Source organism: Vulpes vulpes, chromosome 5, assembly GCF_048418805.1.
Source record: "Vulpes vulpes isolate BD-2025 chromosome 5, VulVul3, whole genome shotgun sequence".
Classification (NCBI taxonomy): Eukaryota; Metazoa; Chordata; class Mammalia; order Carnivora; family Canidae; genus Vulpes; species Vulpes vulpes.
Window position 1 is genome coordinate 62,666,165 of NC_132784.1, and position 16,484 is coordinate 62,682,648.

General features: G+C 48.8%; 1 protein-coding gene across 1 annotated transcript; it reads left to right on the forward strand.

Moving 5' to 3' along the window:
* Nucleotides 1-1,953: 1,953 nt before the first annotated feature.
* Nucleotides 1,954-15,834, forward strand: SLC3A2 (solute carrier family 3 member 2). Its single transcript, XM_026004633.2, has 10 exons — nucleotides 1,954-2,191; nucleotides 7,114-7,551; nucleotides 7,932-8,105; nucleotides 9,022-9,116; nucleotides 12,661-12,729; nucleotides 12,836-12,894; nucleotides 13,056-13,236; nucleotides 13,351-13,494; nucleotides 14,825-14,908; nucleotides 15,021-15,834. The coding sequence occupies exons 2-10, from the start codon at nucleotides 7,119-7,121 to the stop codon at nucleotides 15,381-15,383; spliced, it is 1,602 nt and encodes a 533-aa protein (XP_025860418.1). The 5' UTR covers nucleotides 1,954-2,191; nucleotides 7,114-7,118; the 3' UTR covers nucleotides 15,384-15,834.
* Nucleotides 15,835-16,484: the final 650 nt, after the last annotated feature.

A 16,484-nucleotide genomic window follows, 5' to 3' on the forward strand; every position in this document is an offset into this window, starting at 1 on the left:
CTCTGCTTTTAACTATATCTATCTTATACCATAAATAAAAACCAATTAAACATGGATTTAAAAAATAAACATAAATAAATAAAAATTAAAAAAAAGTAAACATAGATTAAAGGCTTAAATGTCAAAAATAAAACCTTACATTTTTAAAAAATTTTTATTTATGATAGGCACACAGTGAGAGAGAGAGAGGCAGAGAGACAGGCAGAGGGAGAAGCAGGCTCCATGCACCGGGAGCCCGACGTGGGATTCGATCCTGGGTCTCCAGGATCATGCCCTGGGCCAAAGGCAGGCGCCAAACCGCTGTGCCACCCGGGGATCCCAAAATCTTACATTTTTTTTGTCTTTTTTTAAAATTTTTATTTATTTATGATAGTCACACACAGAGAGAGGCAGAGACATAGGCAGAGGGAGAAGCAGGCTCCATGCACCAGGAGCCTGATGTGGGATTTGATCCTGGGTCTCCAGGATCCGCCCTGGGCCAAAGGCAGGCGCTAAACCGCTGCGCCACCCAGGGAACCCAAAATCTTACATTTTTGGATAGAAAATGTTGATGAGGGACGCCTGAGTGGCTCGGCGGTTGAGTGCATCTGCCTTCAGCTCAGGGCATGATCCTGGGGTCCACATTAGGCTTCCCCGCACAGAAGCGTGCTTCTCCCTCTGCCTGTGTCTCTGCCTCTCTCATAAATAAATAAATAAATAAAATCTTTAAAAAAAAATGTTGATGAATATCTTTGAAGCCTTAAAGAAAGATTTTTTTAAGAGAATTATTAAAGTTTATTTGTTTTTTAGTCATCTCTACACCCAACATGGGGATCTAACTCACAACCTGGTGACCAAGAGTCGCATGTTCTCCTGAGCAAGTGCCTCAAAAAAGATTTTTTATTTTATTTTTTATTTTTTTATTTTTTTTTAAATTTTTTATTTATTTATGATAGTCACAGAGAGAGAGAGAGAGAGAGGCAGAGACACAGGCGGAGGGAGAAGCAGGCTCCATGCGCCGGGAGCCTGATGTGGGATTCGATCCCGGGTCTCCAGGATCGCGCCCTGGGCCAAAGGCAGGCGCCAAACCGCTGCGCCACCCAGGGATCCCCGATTTTTAATTTTTTTAAAAAGGTTTTATTTATTTATTCATGAGACACACAGAGAGAGAGGCAGAGACACAGGCAGAGAGAGAAGCAGGCACCATGCAAAGAGCCCAATGCGGGACTTGATCCCGGGATTCCAGGATCAAGACCTGAGCTGAAGGCAGATGCTCAACTGCTGAGCGCCCAGGTGTCCCAAAAAAGATTTTTTAAATAAGACACCAAAAATAGGGATCCCTGGGTGGCTCAGCGGTTTGGCGCCTGCATTCAGCTCAGGGCGTGATCCTGGAGACCCGGGATCAAGTCCCACATCAGGCTCCCTGCATGGGGCCTGCTTCTCCCTCTGCCTGTGTCTCTGCCTCTCTTTCTGTGCATCTGTCATGAATAAATAAAATCTTTTTTTTTTTTATAAATAAAATCTTAAAAAAAGACACCAAAAATTAAAATGTGGACTATAAAAGAAAACACTGATATGTTTGTTTGTTTTCCAAGCCCACATATCCCACCATGACCGGTAACACTTTTGATGAATAACTTTTCTTCATCAAGACACCTGAATGCCCAGATCTTGGTTTCTTTTCTTTCTTTCTTTCTTTCTTTCTTTCTTTCTTTCTTTCTTTCTTTCTTTCTTTCTTTCCTTCTTTCTTTCATTTTATTTATTTGTTCATGAGAGACGCAGAGAGAGAGAGAGGCAGAGACACAGGCAGAGGGAGAAGCAGGCTCCATGCAAGGAGCCTGATGGGGGACTCGATCCCAGGTCTCCAGGATCACACCCTGGGCTGCAGGTGGCGCTAAACCGCTGCGCCACCGGGGCTGCCCTTCTTTTCTTTTCTTTCTTTTTAAAAAATGTTTTATTTATTTATTCGTGAGAGACAAAGAGAGAGAGGCAGAGGGAGAAGCAGGCTCCATGCAGGGAGTCTGATGTGGGACCCAATCCGATCCCAGGACTCCAGATCCCGCCCTGAGTCGAAGGCAGACGTCCAACTGCTGAGCCACCCAGGCGTCCCGGACGACCAATCTTGGTTTCTAATACCATTCTCCAATAAAAGAAACCAGGGCTCCTTGGAGAAGTGGCTGATTCTAGGACCGGGGCCCTCGCTGCATACAAGGTAAGCCTGGACCATTTTGTAGTGCCAGGACAAAAGGAAGTGCTAAAAAAAAGTATGTGTGTGTTTGGGCAGGGAAGGCAAGGGACAGGGGGAAGAGAAATGTTTTAAAGGAGCCAATCTGAAAGAGCTCATAGTGGCCAAAGCTGGCGCAATTTGAGGGAAAAACCCCAATAATAAAGTGTTGAATTCTAAACCAACATATAAAATAAATATCCATGAGTCCTTACTGACATGAATAAATGAGTAGTTTAAATAAATAAATGAAGGATTAAAATAAATTTAAATAAATAAATTTTAATGAATAATTCAAATAGATAGGTAGATAGATATATGAGTGAGAAGAGACAAATCACCTGTTCAGTAATTCATGGAGATAGTTTTGCTCTCGCCCCAGGAGGCAGATATTAATGCCACATCTCGAGTGTGGATGCAGTTGGTAATTTTCTTCAAAAGAATGTGATGATGGAAAGTTTTGAAGGTCACAGGGGATGGGAAAATGAAGCTCCCCACCAGTATTGTATGACCACGATGGCAGAAGGAGCTGATGTTGGAGGACTTAGGTCAGCCTTTTAAGGCTAACTGAATAAATATCTGATGTTATCTATCCAAGAAAAATATGTTAAAAATGCTTTTCTGTCTCTTCCATGCATTGATCTGCTAGATCTCTGATGCTTCTCTCTTTTGATACTTAGTTGCATTAGAGAAAGGCTGGCTGTGGTATTGTTCATTTGTCTAATTTACCAGACACTTTTCAGTTGGTGTATTTATTTCTCTTCTAAAAGATGGCTTTGGTGGTATTTCCTTTATTCTTTCTGGCTTTCATAGTCCTTATCCTTCATGAAGACAACCGTGGTAGTTCTTTTCTTTAGCAGCCAGTGTCCCTTGTGCAGTATTTGTAACAACAACTTTTTTCTAACATTGGTTCTTCCAGTACCAGCTGCCAAGGGAACCCCTTTGATTGGGGTGAACCTCCTCTGTTTTCATCACCACAGTGCTTTTTGACTTTCAAACACTCAGTTATTTAACTTCAGCCATCACCCAGTTTTCCAATGTCTGAACTCCCCAAGGCTAATGGATATTTTAGAAGTGGAGCCTGGATGCTTTGTTTCTGGGTCTTTGGAATAATGCCTTGGGCTCTGGCAAAGTTGTGGAGTTTGTTGGAGCAGACAGTCTCCTGGAGAGTTTTGAACTCTCCTTCTGTCTTTGGAGATCCTTTTTGTACACATGGGGGAAAATAACTTCCCTATATTTTGGCTAAGATCAAGTATAGTTGGCGCTTGAACGACACGGATTCGTACTGCACAGATCCACTTATATGCAGATTAAATTTTTTTTTTTTATAAATACAGTACACTCAGTGTGATTTCTCTTTCTTATAATTTTCTGAATAACATTTTCTTTTCTCTAGCTTTATTGTAAGAGAACAGGATATAATATGCATACCATACAAGCTGTGTTAATCAAGTCTTTAAGTTATCAGTAAGGCTTCTAGTTTAATGGTAGGCTATTAATAGTTAAGTGTTCAGGGAGTCAAAAGTTACATGCAGATTTTGGGCTGCACCACTAATCCCTGCATTGTTTAAGGGTCAACCACAATACTCATTTTTTTGGGGAACATGTGACATGAATTTTTGCAACAGGGGTTTAGAAAGGAATGTTGTCTGTACAGTTAGCTCTCTGCATTTCAGGGCCCAACCCCCACTTGCCGGCCTGAGTGTAAAGTCCTGAAGACGTGTAGCCTGATGTAGTCACTGGACCTTTGAACTGCCTTTTATCTTTGCTTTGTCCTGGCCTTCTCTTGAAGGCTGAATTCTTCTTGACAAATGATAGACTCTGCAGTCCTATGGTAAATTTTTTTTTTAATATTTTATTTATTTATTCATGAGAGACAGAGAGAGAGGCAGAGACATAAGCAGATGGAGAAGCAGGCTCCCTGAGGGAGCCTGATGGAGAACTCCATCCCAGGACCCCGGGATCACGCTCTGAGCCAAAGGCAGATGCTCAACCACTGAGCCACCCAGGTGCCCGTCCTACAGTAAATATTAAGTTTTTTATGTATCAAAAGACACTGAAAAAAAAAAAAAAACAAACCACTGAAGGATCTGAGGATCCCTAGCCACCTTGTGCGTTCTTTCTCAGTCTTTCTCTATCTTCTCCTTCCCCTAGATTTATTCCTTTCATTTTGGTTGAACAGGTACAAGCCATGGTTTGTTTTCCTTTCATTTTTCTAAAGATTTTATTTTATTTTTTAAATATTTTAATTTTATTTATGAGAGACACAGAGAGAGGCATCCCTTTCCTTTTTTCCTAAAGATTTTATTTTACTTTTAAAAAATTCTTTATTTATTCATGAGAGACACAGAGATAGAGAAAGAGAGAGGCAGAGACACAGGCAGAGGGAGAAGCAGGCTCCATGCAGGGAGCCTGATGTGGGACTCGATCCCTGGTCTCCAGGATCAGGCCCTGGGCTAAAGGCAGCACTAAACCTCTGAGCCACCTGGGCTGCCCCTAAAGATTTTCTCAAGTAATCACTACAGAGAACCTGAGGCTCGAACTCAACTTCGAGATCAAGAGTCATGGATTCAACCAGCCAGGTGCCCCTGTTTTGCTTATTTATGCTATTGTACAACGTTGTTTATTGTTATTGTACAATGTTGTTTCATTTTTATCCATTTATCTTCCTATGCTACTTTTGTTGTTTTTAAGGAGGGAAATATTTGGGTTTGACTGTGTAGTTTATCCACTCATTTTCCAGAAACTCATGGAGTGCCTACTTATGCTCCTTCTGTAAGTAGGAGGGCCTGTCAGCAAATAGCACGAGGCCTCTGCCACTTGTCTTAAAGTGCAGACATTCAGAAAGGAAATGTAGTAAACAAACAGTATGTGTTGTAGCAGAGGTAAATGGAAAACTGTTCTTTTGGAGAAGTTGAGAAAAGCTGTAATCTGAGCTAGGTCTCGAATGGAATGTGAGCTTCTAAGGTCAAATGGTAGAACAGGGAGGGAAAACATGGAATGGCAGGTACAAAGATGAAGAGGCCTGACAAAGCTGCACGTGCTGTGAGACTGGCAGGTGTTTGAAAGCTGATGTCGCTGAGGGAGGCAGGCCGTAGTCTTTGTGGAAGGCGTGTGTGGGGGTGATAACCTTGGGGAGGTCAGTTGCTAGCTTCTTCACGCAGAAGGAATTGGCTTCATCTTTCTGGAAACATGGGGGGCTGTAATGTTCCCTGGGGTGTTATGTTGGACCATCTCAAGGAGAGCTTCTGACCCTCCTTCTCAACCGTGAGCTTTCCCCTTGGGAATAAAGTCTGTTCAGAGCCTCTGGTTGGTGCTTATCTGGCATGCTCAGGGCACCTTGGATTCACTATCCTCTTTGCACACCCGTCTGACCTCTACTGATTACCCCCTGGCCTGCCTCCCTCTAGGAATTGGTTCTGGCTTTCCTAGGGTGGAAGTGGGGTATGGGCTTTGGTATGCAGAAGGGGAATGGCAGAAGATGAGCCTTTTCACACCCTTGGGTCTCCTTTGGCTCCCCTTTCTGTCTGCTGTTTCTTCAGATCTTGGTTTCTGCTTTCTTCCAACTACACAGCTATCTTGGCTTCTAGCCCAGGTGGGAGAAGGAGAAAGAACTATTTTCCTTCACTTCCTCTCTGAAAAATAGCCTGGCTGGCACCGGTCAGGAACAAGAAGTTCCTGAGTGAGTGTGTGTACTCCCGTGGTATCAGTGTCCAGCTGTCCCTGCTATGAACCTGTCTCTTGCCCCACTTACTCTCTATCCCAGGATCTCTTTGGAGGTTAGGGGTCTTCAGGGCCTCTGCAGCTGCCTCCAAGGTTTAGCATAGTGAAGTGATGGTGGGTGTGGGTGGGGAAGGTAACCCCGGCACCCTGGGGAGGTTGGGCTAATATGTGGGAAGCCCTGCAAAGTGGGGGAAAGTCTGGTCTGTTGTAGGAAAATGGTGGATGCCTCCAACTGAAGCCCAACCTTGGAATATTTGCTACAGGCCTGAGGTTGCCCATCAGGCTTCTACAGATCTGGATGTCGGATTCCTAGCGGCCCCGACATCCTGGCGCCAAAAACTGTGGGTGGGGTAGGGCGAGGGAGTGTCAGCTTCGACTCTCCTGTCCGAACAGGTTCATTTTAAAAACATCTCGGGGAAGACTGAGTTAGAGTTGATTCAGTCTAGTTAATAAAGCAAAGTATTGTAGTGGGCGCTCAAGAGTTGCTACGTGATGAAATTATCTGAACTGGACTCAAGAGTAGTCTTGAAGGACCAGTGGGAGTAAGCCCTGCGGGAAGCGTTGGTCGAGCGCCAAGTCCCGGAGGCTGGGGAGACAAGGCGAGGTCGGGGAAAGACGGGGAGCGGGGTTTAGCTGGCTCAGTGGCCGTGCGAAGGTGGGCCGGCCACGCGGTGGCTTGAGCCCAGGGCCCGGGGCAAACGGAGGACGGGGCCGGGGTAGTCACCCGCCTCCGGAGTGCGCCGGGAGGGGCTCCGGAACCCCTGCGGCGCTGCACCGCCCCTCCCGGCCCCTTCCCGGGGCGCGACAGATCAGGCTCCCTCCACCCGAAGGTGGCGCGGTGCTCAGCCTCTGGGCGTCCCACCTCTGGAAGGAACTTTAGGGGCTAACAGGTGGAGAGGAGGAGCTGGAGGCCGCCGCGGCGACCGCGCGCCGGCGCCACCGTCCCCTCTGCCGCCCACGGGCGCCGCACACAAAGGGCAGTCCGGGCGGTGCCCCTTTAAGAGGCGGGGCGGGGGCGGGGCTCCCCGCTCCTCCCGGAGGCGCCCGGGTCCCGCCGCCGAGCAGCCGAGGTCGCTGAAGCCGCGCGGGGTGGCGTAGTCCAGCGAGGCCCAGCTGACGCCGAGAGGGCCGAGCAGGAGTCCAGCCACCGGTTGACCGCAGGCCGCCTTGCGTCGCCGGTTCCGCAGGCACCATGAGCCAGGACACCGAGGTGGACCTGAAGGAGGTGGAGCTGAACGAGCTGGAGCCCGAGAAGCAGCCGATGAACGCGGCGTCCGGGGCGGCCATGGCGGTGGTCGTGGCCGGCGGCGCCGAGAAGAACGGGCTGGTGAAGATCAAGGTGGCCGACGACGAGGCGGAGGCAGCGGCCGCGGCCAAGTTCACCGGCCTGTCCAAAGAGGAGCTGCTGAAGGTGGCGGGCAGCCCCGGCTGGGTGCGCACCCGCTGGGCGCTGCTGGTGCTCTTCTGGCTCGGCTGGCTCGGCATGCTGGCGGGCGCCGTGGTCATCATCGTGCGGGCCCCGCGCTGCCGCGAGCTGCCCGCGCAGAGCTGGTGGCACAAGGGTGCCCTCTACCGCATCGGCGACCTTCAGGCCTTCCAGGGCCCCCGGGCGGGGGGCCTAGTGGGTGAGTTCTGTGCGCGCCCCAGGTGCCCAGCCTCGGTGACCCCGAGGCTTCCCCATGCTCCCCCGCCCCCGTTTCCGTCCGCGCACCCTGGGACGCCGCTTCCCCTTCTATTCTTCGAAGAAAACCGCCCCTACTCCCTCTTGCACCAGGCCAGCTGACTCAGCGTCCTCCCTGGCTCCTGCGGCGGGCGCCGGAAGCCGGTAGCTGACGTTTCTGAAGTAACGTGCAAGGGATCTTACATCAGCTCTTCTGAGTCTCGTGCTCCCAGCTCACCCTCGACCCCACACTTAGTTCGGGGGGGGGGGGGGGGGGAGGGGAGAATAGGGGAGATCTGGGGTCTCTCCGGGGGGTTTCACTTTAACCCTGCCTTCCCGTTTCAGGCCTAAAGGGGCATCTGGATTACCTGAGCACTCTGAAGGTGAAGGGCTTTGTGCTGGGCCCAATTCACAGGAACCAGAAGGATGACCTGTCTGGGACCAACTTGGAACAGATCGATCCCACTTTCGGCTCCAAGGAAGATTTTGACAATCTCTTGCAGTCGGCCAAGAAAAAGAGTGGGTGTCTTGGAGATGTCACAGAAGCAGCTGAGAAGGGCTTGGCCATGCTTCCCCGCTCGGGAAAGACAGGATAGGATTTTTGTTTGGTTTACCACTGACTGGCTCTGAGTTTTCCTGAGGCAGGTACAGGGGAAGTTTCTTAGGCTTCAACCTAAAATGAGTTTGTTGAGTGGTTCAGAGATTTTCTACTTGTTGTGTGTCCAGTCATTTAACTTCTGGGCTTTGGTGCCCTTACTTGCAAAATGTGGGCACCACATTTCCTCAGTGATTTATTTTTATTTATTAAAAATAAAATTTATTTTTATTTAAATATTTATTTATTTATTCATAGAGAGAGAGAGAGAGGGAGAGACACAGGCAGAGGGAGAAGCAGGCTCCATGTGGGGAGCCCGATTCCAGGATCACACCCTGGGCCAAACCGTTGCACCACCAGGGCTGCCCTAAAAATTTTTTTTAAATAGGCTCTACTGCCCAGCATGGGACTTGAACCCATGACCCTGAGATCAAAACTCATATGCTTTACTGACTGAGCCAGCCAGCAGCCCCTAAGTCAGTGTTTTTTTTTTTTTTTCTTTTAAGATTTTATTCATTTATTCATGAGAGACACAGAGAAAGAGAGAGGCAGGGACACAGGCAGAGGGAGAGGCAGGCTCCATGCAGGGAGTCCAATGCAGGACTGGATCCCAGGAATCCAGGATCATGACCTGAGCTGAAGGCAGATACTTAACCACCAAGCCATCCAGGCGCCCCATTTTTTTGTTTCCTCATGGAAGATCTTAAGCCGGGTTCAAATCTAAGTTTTGTGCCACATAATACATAGGGAATAGTCTACCGCCTTGTGTTTGTTGATTTTTTTTCCTTTTCCTTCACTCCAAAGTCTTTTTCACGACTACCTTTTCCTCCATTGTTCCAGGCATCCGGGTCATTCTGGACCTCACTCCCAACTACAAGGGCCAGGACTCATGGTTCCTCCCCACAGAGATTGACGCTGTGGCTGCCAAGATGAAGGTGAGTGTGTTGGTGCTGACAGCAGGTGGGAGCTTGATGCCGGGGCTGTGTTGATCCCGCTGGCAAGCCCCATAAATCCAGCCTGGCTCTAGCTGAGGGGTTTCTTTTTCTTTTTTTAAATATTTAATTTATTTATTCGTGAGAGACACACAGAGAGAGACAGAAACACAGGCAGAGGGAGGGAGAAGCAGGCCCCATGCAGGGAGCCCGACGTGGGACTTGATCCCAGGTCTCCAGGATCATGTCCAGGGCTGAAGGCGGCAAGAAACCTTCAGCTAAACCGCTGAGCCACCTGGGCTGCCCCGCTGAGGGGTTTCTTGCTCCTGGGAACCAAACTGGCTCACTCCTCCCACAGGCAGGTGGGTAGGCCAACAGGGCAATCTGTCTTTGCTTGTTCCTTTTCTGGCCACGTATTTATCTTGTTTCCTTGATTCTGATGGTAACAGTGCCAGGAAAGGAACTTCTCAGATGTTACTGTGGGTTTGATTTTCCTTCCTTTTGGGAGAGGAAGCCATTTCTCTGTGGGACTCCTGTTCTGTCTGGTTTCCCAGTTCTTTGATGTGTTTTGGAGTGGAGCCCAGTCTGAAATTGTAAGCATTGTGGTCTTATGTGTGCGGGACAATGCCAAGTACTTTGTATGTGTTCTCAATTTCTCTGTGACCACACAAAGTCCCTGTCACCTCTCATCTGTAAATGAAGAAGCTAAACTAAGGTTCAGAGTAGCTTGTTGTGCTTAGGACTTGAGGTCTTAAGTAATCTCATTTCGGTAATTTGCCTTCACTGAATGAAGGTATAGGTGCAAAGAGGGCAGGCTGGGAATGGGACTTTGTCATCCAAGCTCCTAATGGGATATTGGGTCCTGGGATATTGACAAGTTCAGCAGGGGTAGAATAAAAATGAAGCGGATTCAGACTTTTTGCTGGCCCCCGTGATACTGAAATATAATTCTTCTTTTTTTAATATTTATTTATTTATTTATTTATTTATTTATCTATTTATTTATGATAGACACAGACACACACACACACGCACACACAGAGAGAGAGGCAGAGACACAGGCAGAGGGAGAAGCAGGCTCCATGCCAGGAGCCCGATGTGGGACTCGATCCCGGGACTCCAGGATCCTGCCCTTGGCCAAAGGCAGGTGCCAAACCGCTGAGCCACCCAGGGATCCTCCTGAAATAGAATTCTTTACTCCTTAAATTTCTATAGGACCTTGGGGTCATCTAGTTCAGCTCTTTAAAAGTTATTGATAGGGGGATGCCTGGGTGGCTCAGAGGTTGGGTGCCTGCCTTCAGTTCAGGTCGTGATCCCGGAATCTGGGATCAGGTCCCGCATCGGGCTCTCTGTGGGGAGCCTGCTTCTCCCTCTGCCTGTGTCTCTGCATCTCTCTCTCTCATTCTGCCTCTTGTGAATAAATAAATAAATCTTTTTTTTTTTTAGATTTTTTAAAAAAATTATTTATTCATGACAAACAGGGAGAGAGGCAGAGACACAGGCAGAGGGAGAGGGAGAGAAGCAGGCTCCATGCAGGGAGCCCCACGTGGGACTCGATTCTGGGTCTCCAGGATCACACCCTGGGCGGAAGGCGGCGCCAAACCGCTGGGCCACTGGGGCTGCCCAATAAACTAATCTTAAAAAAAAAAAAAAAGTTATTGATAGGAAGGGTGCCTGGCTGGCCCTGTCGATAGAGCATGTGACTCCTTTTTTTTTTTTTTTTTTAAGATTTTATTTATTCATGAGAGACACAGAGAGAAGGCAGAGACATAGGCAGAGGGACAAGCTGGCTCCTCATAGGGAGCTCAATGCGGAGACTCTGTCCTTGGACCCTGGGATCATGCCCCGAGCCAAAGGCAGAGGCTCATCCGCTGAGCCACTCAGGCATCCTAGAGTCTTGATCTCAGGGTCGTGACTTCGAGCCCCACATTGGCAGTAGAGCTGACTTAAAAAATTCCTTAAATTAAAAAATTACTTAAAAAAATAAAGTCTCGGGCTCCCTGGGTGGCTCAGCGGTTTGGTGCCTGCCTTTGGCCCAGGGCATGATCCTGGAGTCCTGGGATCGAGTCTCATATCGGGCTCCCTGCATGGAGCCTGTGTTTCCCTCTGCCTATGTTTCTGCCCCCATCCCCCATGTCTCTCATGAATTAACAAATAAAATCTTAAAAAAAAAAGTCTCTTAAAAGTTATTGATGAAGGAATGTTTCAGACAGTATGGCATGAGGACTAGTAGCCTCAGATGAAAATGGAGATGAGAAGAGAGAGCAAAGGGACCAGAGAGAGAAAGGGGACAGGGCTGTGGAGGTGGGCCCCAATGTTCTGCCTTCATCAATGCCCTCACTTCAGGCCTGGCCCTGTGCTGCAGAGCTGACTCCTCTTTTCAGATCTTCATCAAGACTGCCCTGGGGCTGTGCTTTGAATTTCACTCTTTCCTCTTGGGCCTTGCTCTCTCACTCCTACCCTCCCCAGGCCTCAGGACACTGGGAGAGAAATATGGACATTTGTCTTGGGATCTTGGCTTGCATTCCCTGTGTCTGCTGCTCTCTGATTGTGGTTGTGGGCTTGCTTCCTTGCTCCTCTGAGAGTGCTTTGTCATTTCTGAAATGAGTATATAAGCATTTCACACATGCTAAGGGTTATTTTATTTATTTATTTATTTTTAAAGATTTTATTTATTATTCATGACAGAAACAGAGAGAGGCAGAGACACAGGCAGAGGGAGAAGCAGGCTCCATGCAGGGAGCCTGATGTGGGACTCGATCCCAGGTCTCCAGGATCAGGCCCTGGGCTGAAGGCAGCACTAAACCGCTGAGCCACCTGGGCTGCCTGGGTTTTTTTTTTTTTTTTTTTTTTTTTTTTAATTATTTATTTATTTATGATAGTCACATAGAGAGAGAGAGGCAGAGACATAGGCAGAGGGAGAAGCAGGCTCCATGCACCGGGAGCCCGACGTGGGATTTGATCCCGGGTCTCCAGGATCGCGCCCTGGCATCCCTGGTTTTTTTTTTAATTAAAAAAAATTTTTTAAAGATTTTATTTATTCATGAGAGATACAGAGAGAGCGAGACAGAGACATAGGCAGAGGGAAAAGCAAGCTCCAAGCAAGGGAGCCTGATGTGGGGCTCAGTCCTGGGACCGCGGGATCACTACCCGAGCCGAAGGCAGATGCTCAACCGCTGAAACGCCCAGGCATCGCCACACATGCTTAGGGTTAAATGAAGTTATTTTTATGAATGTACCTTTTCTCTTGGGCCTTTCCTATAGGAGTCCAAAGGTGAAGCCGTGTGATTTGCCCTGGGGTGGAACAGAGAAGTGAAATGCTGTACTGTTTAGAATCAGTGATAGTTCAAAAAGGGAGGGAACCGAAGGCTAAACCTTTATGATAGAGGTGGTTAAGTGAGGCTGAGGCTGGTCAAGGCAAGTGACTCTTCCCAAGGTCATGGAGAAGTGCATGGTGGTCATGGTTTGACATGGGCTGGATTTTGTAAGCTTTTGCATCGGAGTGTTGATACCTTTTGTCTGTTTTCTTTTGCCCCCTTCCCTGTAGTTTGCTCTGAGTTTTTGGCTGCGGGCTGGTGTGGATGGGTTCCAGGTTCGGAACGTGGAGAATCTGACGGTAAGTCCCTTTTCCCTGTGAGAGGCAGAGCCTGGGTCAGAGCAGAGGGACTTTCCAGGGCTTGGTAGTGTTTGCTCCTCCTTGACTCTGCTTTTTTTCCTTCTAGGATGCATCTTTGTTCTTGGCTGAATGGCAGAACGTCACCAAGAGCTTCAGTGAAGATAGGTAGGTGCCAGACCTCCCCTGCCAACTCAGCTTCCCCATGGGAACTCCTCAGCTGAGTGCTAGGCCCCAGGAATGGGGGGATCCCTAGTCCAAGAACCTTCTTCACCTTCTTTCTTTTCTTGCTCTTTACAAACTTTGTCCTATTCTCTTGCTCTGTGCAGGCTCTTGATTGCGGGGACTGAGTCCTCTGACCTTCAGCAGATCCTGAGCCTGCTTGGCTCCACCAAAGACCTGTTGTTGACTAGCTCATACTTGTCGAGCCCTGATACCACTGGGAGGCATACAGAATTCCTAGTGACCCAGTATTTGAATGCCACTGACAATCGCTGGTGCAGCTGGAGTGTGAGTACATAGTGTGGAGTAGAAGGTGCAGAAGGAGGCCTTTTAGAGGAAGGGGTGTTCACGGATGGAGGCAGAGGTGGGCTTCGGGGCTCACCAGTGCATCCATTCCTGCAGTTGTCTCAGGCGGGATTCCTGACTTCCTTCGTGCCGGCTCATCTCCTCCGCCTCTACCAACTGCTCCTCTTCACCCTGCCCGGAACCCCAGTTTTCAGCTATGGAGACGAGATTGGCTTGGAGGCAGCTGCCCTGCCTGGCCAGGTATGGCTTGCTACCTCCCCAGTGTGGTGGGGGAGGCTGTGTTCATCTATCTCAATGGTTGTGTGGATGACTGCAGGCAGATGTGAGCCTCAGGGGGAGCTGCATTTGATTCCTGGTCAGCCACCTAGTTGGTCACTGTGTGGCCTCTGCAAGTCATTTCACTGCCATAGCCTTGATCATCTCTTCTGGGTTAATGCATTTCTTGTGGGGAAGTTGGGATTCAATGAGAGCATATATATATTTTTAAAGATTTTATTTATTTATTCATGAAGACACAGAGAGGCAGAGACACAGTCAGAGGGGGGAGAAGCAGGCCCCATGCAGGGAGCCTAATGTGGGACTTGATTCCGGGACTCTAGGATCATGTCTTGGGGTCGAAGGCAGGCACCAAACCCCTGAGCCACCCAGGTATCCCGAGAGCATATTTTTTAAATGCAGTGCCTGAACATGTGGTAGGTGTCCAGTATGGAAGCCATCATTCATTCATTCACTGATGCATTCAAGGGGACTCTATGTCCTCCACAACTCATAGTTGAGTGGAGGACCAATATGAGTACGAGAAATGCACGGTAGCCCCTGCCATGATCAATAAGAGCATGAAGACACTCATTTAGCTTTAGCCACAAGCTTGGACACCCAAGCTGGTATTTATAGAACTGGTCATTTAGTTAATCCATAGTTTGATGGAGTAAATCCTATATGCCATGCACAGAGGATACAGCAGTACACAGAAGGGCTGAAGGTGGTGAAATTAGATAATAGAATAAAGGTACCCAGTGCTGTTCAGTGCCATGCAGAAGAGAATAGGGCCAGGGGCCTAGAGAACATGGAGTGGGGCAACCTGGGTGGCTCAGCAGTTTAGCGATGCCTTTAGCCCAGGGTGTGATCCTGGAGACCTGGAATCTAGTCCCATGTCAGGATCCTTGTATGGAGGCTGTTTCTCCCTCTACCTGTGTCTCTGCCTCTCTGTGTCTCTCATGAATAAATACATAAAATCTTTAAAAAAAAAAAAAAAAAAAAAGAAAGAAAAGAAAAACATGGAGTAGGGGGATGTTTTCCATCGAGTGGCCACAGAGGATCTGGTGAGACAACTGAGCAGAGACCAGAGGGCAGTGAGGGAGGTAGCTTGTGGCTGTCTGCAAGAGCCCTTCAGGCTGAGGGCACAGTGTGGGCAGGGACCGAGGCAGGAGCCTGCTTTGCTTGTCCAGCAGAAATTAGGCCAGAGTGGGGAGTGGGGGCATGGGGGAGGCTCTGCATGGGTGAGTCTGGGAACAGGAGGAGGGAGTGCAGGCCCAGGCCTTTTCCAAGTCCTGTTTTCCCTGTTTTTCAGCCTGCGCAGGCTCCGTTCATGCTCTGGGATGAATCCAGCTTCCCCAACGCCTCAGGACCTGGAAGTAGCAACATGAGTGTGAAGGTAAGGGTTTTGAGTGGGCTAGGCCTGCTCAGCAGAGGGTGGGCAGGTGGCTTGTAGGAGTTTGTGCCCAGGGGTGTCTTTTATCTTTTCTTGCTGTCTTGATCATTTGCAGAGCCAGAATGAAGACCCACGTTCCCTCCTTTCCCTGTTCCGGAGGCTGAGTGATCAGCGAGGCAAGGAACGTTCCCTACTGCACGGAGATTTCCATGCACTCTCTTCCGGGCCTGACATCTTCGCCTACATCCGCCAGTGGGACCAGAATGAGCGTTTCCTGATAGTGCTCAACTTTGGGGATGTAGGCCAGCCTGCCAAGTTGGGGGTTTCGGGTCTGCCGGCCACAGCCAGCCTGCCAGCCAAAGTCAACCTGCTGCTCAGTACCCATCTGGGCCATGAGGAGGATGCCTCTCTTGAGCTAGAGCATCTAAACCTGGAGCCCCATGAGGGCCTGTTGCTCCGCTTCCCCTACGTGGCCTGACAGGACACACTATTCCTCCCTTCCTCTGGCCCTTTGGGTCCTGGTTTCGTTTTCTTTTCTTTTCTTTCTTTTCTTTTCTTTTCTTTTCTTTTCTTTTCTTTTCTTTTCTTTTCTTTTCTTTTCTTTTCTTTTCTTTCTTTTCTTTTCTTTCTTTTTTCTTTCTTTCTCTTTTTCTCCCTCCCTCCCTCCCTTCCTTTTCTGTCACAGATTACAGATGAAACCCCAGATAAGGTATATTCTGGCTTCAAATAAAAGTCACTCCTGGGGAACCCTGGGTGGTGGCTCAGCGGTTTAGCACTGCCTTCTGCCCAGGGCACAATCCTGGAGACACGGGATCGGGTCCCACATCGGGCTCCTGGCATGGAGCCTGCTTCTCCCTCTGCCTGTGTTTCTGCTTCTCTCTCTCTCTCTCTCTCTCTCTCATGAATAAATAAAATATTAAAAAAAAAAAGTCACTCCTGCCTGGTGAGGTCTTGAGTTTCCTCCACCTGTCAGGGCAGGATCTCCTCCCCAAAAAGAATCGACTGTGTGCTCAGTGTGTGCCAGAAATCGGTTTAGGTCCCAGGGTTACAGGAGGGAACAAAGTACAGCATCTCTCTGTCCTTGGGGCTTATGGTGCAGTGAGGAGGTGGAGGAGAAATAAAGTGAATACAATTCAGAGTGCTGGGTTATAGTGATAGTGTGCCAAGGGGAAAAAAGTCAAACAGGAAGAGAGGGAGGGGCTTGGGGCAGAGGGAGCTTGAGGAGGAAGGAGGGGAGGCCTCAGCCAGGAGGTGACTTCTGAATGAAAGGCCCTCCAAAGGAGGGGGTTAGCTTGCCAGGTACCCGGTGAAGGGGGCTCTCTAGGGCCGTATGGCAGGGGCCTGCCTTGCTTGAGAGTGAGGGGGGTGAGGGGCGATGAGTTCTGGTTGGTAGGGGTTGAACAGATCACAAAGGCCCAAGTAAGGTGGTCACATTGAAGGGTGCAAAGAATTTGGCAGAGGGCATGGGACCCACAAGACTGACTTCATTTCAGACACCAGGTGGAAGTTCCGGGTCTGCAGAACCACCCTCAGTGGGTAATTTGCTAGAACGACTTATAGAATTCAGGAAAGCAGTAAG